This window comes from Apium graveolens, chromosome 3, assembly GCF_009905375.1.
Source record: "Apium graveolens cultivar Ventura chromosome 3, ASM990537v1, whole genome shotgun sequence".
Classification (NCBI taxonomy): Eukaryota; Viridiplantae; Streptophyta; class Magnoliopsida; order Apiales; family Apiaceae; genus Apium; species Apium graveolens.
In genome coordinates, this window is record NC_133649.1 from 81002046 (window position 1) to 81008045 (window position 6000).

General features: G+C 33.7%; 1 protein-coding gene across 1 annotated transcript; it reads right to left on the reverse strand.

Moving 5' to 3' along the window:
* Positions 1-474: 474 nt before the first annotated feature.
* On the reverse strand, positions 475-3748 carry LOC141712496 (uncharacterized). The gene is made up of 2 exons (XM_074515466.1): positions 3032-3748; positions 475-832 (listed from the first exon to the last, which is right to left on the reverse strand). The coding sequence occupies exons 1-2, from the start codon at positions 3631-3633 to the stop codon at positions 826-828; spliced, it is 609 nt and encodes a 202-aa protein (XP_074371567.1). The 5' UTR covers positions 3634-3748; the 3' UTR covers positions 475-825.
* Between the last annotated feature and the right edge of the window lie 2252 nt (positions 3749-6000).

Below are 6000 nucleotides of genomic sequence, written 5' to 3' on the forward strand. Positions count from 1 at the left end.
AGAGTCACATTAAAGAAGACGAAGAATACAATACGTACAAGAAAAAAAACATGTTTAAAGTGTTGAATCAAGTTTATCTTTATAGTAATAATCAAGCAAAGCCCTGATATATCCCAGAAACTTATTTAGGTATTATTTTGTGTAGCTCTGTACAACAAATATTGAGCATCACATTGCGTGATATCCAGATTGTCGTTAAGCTTGGTTTGGCTAAAGAGTTGGATGATCTCTAAGGTACCAGGCAATCAACAAATATATTTAATCAAACTATCTGTCTATTTGCGATGCCGTTCAATACCAAATGGTGTTTTTGCACTGCCCTTAAATATCAGGACTCCAGTGTCAATTTATTAAGATAGGGGTACCAAGGCAATCACCAAATATATTGAATCAAACTATCTCTCTATTTGCGATGACATTCAATACCAGTTGTGTTTTTGCACTGCCCTTGAATAACAGGGACTCCAATGTCAATTTATTAAGATGGCCGTTATATGACAACACATGTGTCTTGACCAAAGATTTAGTTATAAATTTTTCAAATGAAGTACAAAGAACAAGATCAAAGTCTATCACTGCTTAGTGAAAAGCACTGCTACAATTTCTCATATTATACAAGCCCCAGTGTGCTGCCTTATATTTCAAAGGATATTAAGAAACTGTAAAGATGTGCTGTTTTCTAACAGATTGTACTGATAGCAGCAACCGAAAGATTAAACAACAAACCCCATCTCTGCAGGAGGCTGAACTACTAATTGCAGATTTGAGCTTTTCTCTGTCTTCAGAAAACGGTCTCCTTGTGCTAACTGTGCGTAAAGCTTGTGATTAGAACCTACAAGTAAGAGAGAGAAACATATATAGATGTCATAATACTAAAATCGTATAATCTGTAATGCAAATTCGAAAAGGAAATTATCCACTAAATCTGCGAGAGGTTACAGATATAAATTCGCTGCTCTAACATTATTATACTTGTACTACTCGATCTAAAAGATATCAGGGTATCCAGGGGTCACTATAATTAAAGTATCTTTTCTATTTTATTCTTAAGCGGAGTATCTGGAATGCAAGCTATTCCACTCGCACAACAAATACGGCTTAAGAACAGTCTAACAACTCCTCTACATCCCTGATAGGAGCTGGATGCCGTGGCCAAAGATATATCAATCACAACTGGTAACAAACAGTGGATTAAATTATGCTCACAGAGAACCAAACATACTTTGTGTCCAAAAAGAGAATAGTCTATTTGCACATTCTGACATTAATCTAACTAATAATCAGATTTCAATTGGCATTATACCTAAACTTAAAGGAATGTAAAAACAATGACAAAATTTCCTTGTGAGTGATTGAAGAAATCCTGTGCTCGCTGTAGTTAAATTTAGTTACATATTTTCAAAAATCTGTGCCAAGTGATGGTCCTGAGCCTCAAAATTTAATCTCTGAATGAATCTAAAACACACTGCTAGTGAATCTGGAGAAATCATTTAAAAGCAGGCAAATTTATTGGACCTCAAACCATTTCCACTATGAAAAGCAAAAAAGTATAGAACCCTCAAAAGTCTCGAAACATTTTTGACCAGCTATTGCAATTCCATACTACCCACTCTCAAATCAGATTGAACACCGGAATATCTCAATTGATATACAATATACTTTGACAATAATTAAGAAAAAGAACAGAGTCAAAACAATACATAAATCCTTCAAAAAATCCAAAATTTAGATTAAAAACAAACAATATTCAACCTAAGGCTCCGTTTGTTTGCCCAATAATTACTTGATTTTGGAAATAATTTCCCGGGATATGAATTCTGCGAAAATATTTTAACAATCATGAAAAAGGTATGAATTTTTTAGAAAATGTTTTCCTTTCGGGAAGAGGAAGTTAATATCCAGAAATTTATAACATTTGTTAAAAAGTATTTTTCCTCTTTCTGAAAATATTATACTTCCCGAGACCAAACAAATGCAGATCCCCCCCCCCACAAAATCTGATTTCCATGCATTTGTTTGACATCTGGAAAATATTTTCCTGAAGCTTAAAAAACACTGGAAAATCTAGAAAACATTTTCCTTGAAAATATTTTTGGTAAAACAAACGAAGCCTAAGTAACACATAATAATTCAGATACTTGTGCCTGTATATGACGACAATATAATCCCTAGCCGTTCCTATTGCACTTAGATCGTGCTAATTAAAACCTACAGGTCATGTTAAATGACAAAAGACAACACAATAAGAAAACTCTGCTGTACACATCTGATGCAGGTGACATGTTACCCTAAAAAAACAACATTATAAAAAACTCTACTATAAACATGTGATATAAATGACCTAAAGAAAATTGATGTCTTATAGCATCACTACCAACTGATCAATCCAGTCTACGCGTATTGAGATAAATAATTTTCCGCTCGTGACCACTGAAACAGCTTCCAACATTTACGAAGTGTTAATGAACAAATGTAAAAGGTATGTGTTAAACATTTAAACCAGTTTAGGGATGAAACATAAAAAGAAGGTTTATACATAGTATACATAAAGATCCATAAACTTGCAACAAACAATCTAATAGTATATATCAATATATATTTCCTGACAACTTGTTTGGAATACTGGTACTGTCGACGGACAATTCTGCACATACGTTATGTCTCTGATCGACAGACACCTTAAGCCTAGTGCAACATATTTCTGCTTCGTAGTGGATCAAAATATGTATAAGCAAGAACAAAATACTAGACATGAAGAATACACGTACATTATTCTTATCCTACACCTATAAGCTCCATATCATATATTATCAAGAACCTAAATTCTATATTTACACAACATCAGTACAATCAGCCTAACTCCAAAATCCGAACACAACAACGATTTCAGAACCTGAAGATTTCATCTAACAACTATCGACCACTAGTAACACAGTTACACAAATATAAAAACCAAAGCAGGTAACAAATACAGTCACACTTATTACTGATCATCAAGTAAAAGTAATAAAACATTGCATTTTATATAAACCTTGGAGACCCGGCAGTTATACTCCGATGAAGAATGCGCCTAGAACTCGAATCAGTCTGATCAATAAGCTCCTTCAACCCACCCAAAATAACCACTTTATCCTCCTTATCCCCATCACCTTTTTCTTCCTCTTTCGCAACATCGGCCTTCTTCCCAATCATCCTCTCGAAGTAATTCCCATAAATATACTCAGGAGTATACCCATTTTCCTCATCAAACAACATAATATGACCATGCCACTCCCAAACCCGATAATCGGAACCCGTCTCCTCATGAAACCCCACACAAATATGATGCTCACCAATTGTAACCGCCTGACCCGAATTAGGCTTCAAACTCTCAGTCTTATTACCCAAAATGGTCTTAATTATGTCCTTCTCCAGCTTAGATTCTTCTTTTGCCAGCTGGGTTTTGTTAGAATTATCGGAATCATCGTCTTCGTCATCAGACAGATTGAGAGAATCGAGGAGGAGATCTTCAAGGGTTTGATTAAGGAAAGGTAAAGGTTGTTGAAGTGGATTATGTGGTCGGGTTTGGACACGGCCCATTAAGGTTTGGAGAAGGAGATTGTCGAAATTAGGGGTGGTGTTTGAGGAACTCATCGGATTGAGTTGACTGGGAGATTGGGGGGGTTTAGATTGAAACAAGAACAAGAAGAGGACTCTTTTAGGGTTTTAGAGATAGGGGGATAAAAAAGGTGAGGAAGGGTTTATGTTTTACAACAAATTACTTGTTTGCTTTTTTACTGTGGGTTGAGGTGATTTTACCAGGGGCTGGGTAAAATTTATACACAGGTCATGGAGTCGTGGTAGGTAAGTGATAATTTATCATTTCTGATACTTTGATGTGACTCGAGCCAGTTGCTGCGAGGGAATGTCTAAAAATAATAAATATATAATATAATGTTTTAATTGTAATTTAATATTTTTTCTATAAATTAAATAAATATTAATATTAATGTTTTAATATTCAAAATTATGAAAAGAGGCATCTTATTGTTAATATTTTTTTTTGACAAATGCAGAAAGTTATCATTAAATTGAATATAGTACAGTCGGGACAAACCCCCAACTGTTGATACAACCAGGTGATAAAACAAATAACATACTAAAAACAATTAGATGATTTGTTTCCTGATCGTTTAACACATAGAATTTAAAAATTCTTGAAATTAAAAATGAAATCAAATACATCCCAAGTGATCCAAATTGCAGCAGCATCTCTGAAAATAGCAACATCGCAATTGACCATATCACATAAAAACTATGGTTAGCCCAATGTTCAGAAACACCAATCGCATAAAATGAGATTGGAGAAGCGGCACCCCAGCTATCTACATGCCGGACACCAGCTATAGACATGCCGAAGGGACCCCAACTATCTACATGCCGAATACCAGCTATAGACATGCCGAAAGTATAAACCCATGAAAGATGAACAATCTTTAGTTGTGAAAGGTGAGCTCTTTCAATAATCACCATCGTCCCAGATCCGATGCAGGGTTTGTAGATCACCAAAAATATCAAGAAATTCGTCCTCAACAGATCCATCACCATATAAACCCAAGCATGACTAAATAAAAACATAACAAACACTCCAAAAGGAGAGACAAAACACACACTACAAGAGGAGAGACACACAAACACCCAAAAAAATTGGGTTTTATTGAAAGGAAATAAACGAGAATAACAGAGAATGAAGGGGTTGGGGCTTTCCACCGAAGAAAACCCGTGGAAGCCCCTCGATTTACTTGAAAATAGACAAATCCTAAGAGAGAGGATGAAAGAAAGGAGGCGGCTATTTTGCAACTTATTGTTAATATTTATTAAGTAAATAAGTATTGTTTAAGATTTCTTTTATTTAGCCAACATCTTAATTTTCCGAGGATTGATATTTGTTTTTGAATAATTAGGCTGAATATATATTTTTATAAATACCGAATTAAGTAAAAATTGAATCCGAGTTGTTATCACTTGAATTATATAATCACACTCATGATTATTTATAGTTTATTTTGGTAGAGCAATATAAGATAAACTAGCATAAAAGTCTGTACGAGACACGTGCTGCATATATATTAAATTATTATCTCGAACAAATTTACATCTATACAGTAATAATTTTTGAATGCGATAAATTATTATTTTAACTTTTTACTTGATTGTCTTACTTCTTTTTATTTTCATACATATTATTAGAGCGGTATTAAATAACTTAAATTGTGAGAGTTTATTTTTAATCGTAGAAAATCAAAAGAAACATAATGAATATATATAGAACATGGTCAACACTAGTGAAGAATTAGATGTTGTCCGTATAAGTCAGATAGCTGAGTTAGAATCTAAATTGAAAAACTATTAGAATTTTGTTATTATTGCAAAAAAATATATTATATATTGACTAACTAATTAGGGGAGCTATAACTGACCGTATTTAAATTGTGATATTCAGGATTAGTTAATTCTCACAATGGGTGTGGGTTAGGACTGAGAAAAAACCGGAAAATCTGAAATCGAAACCGAATACGCGGGAAATCGATGAAAATCGACTCATCTAGATTCGATCCAACACCGAAACCAAAAAATTATAAACCGAAATCAAACCGATTTTCGGTTTCATTAATACTTTAAAACTGAACTGAAAAAACTCAAAAGCGATTCGATTATTAAAATAAATATTATTTATATTATAAATTCTTAATATATATATTATAATTTTTAAGTAAATAAATTTGAAGTCTTGTACATTAGTGGACCTTCCGTAAAATGGTAAATGGTATAAACTCCAAGCTGTAATTTTTAATAAGCATTAGGAAATGGCAGTTCTGCTAGCACATGGTGTCTGCGCAGAGGTGAAATTGCTCCAATATTCAACACAAATTAAATCAATGTTTTGTTAAGTTTGTGGTATGCAAGTTGAGAAGGTTCAAGTGTAGGCTAAGGACATGGGACTTGGTGTTGGGGTTAAAC

Bases quoted from the DNA above. Each gene is read 5' to 3' on its own strand.
- LOC141712496 (XM_074515466.1), bottom strand. From the start codon at position 3,633: ATGAGTTCCTCAAACACCACCCCTAATTTCGACAATCTCCTTCTCCAA.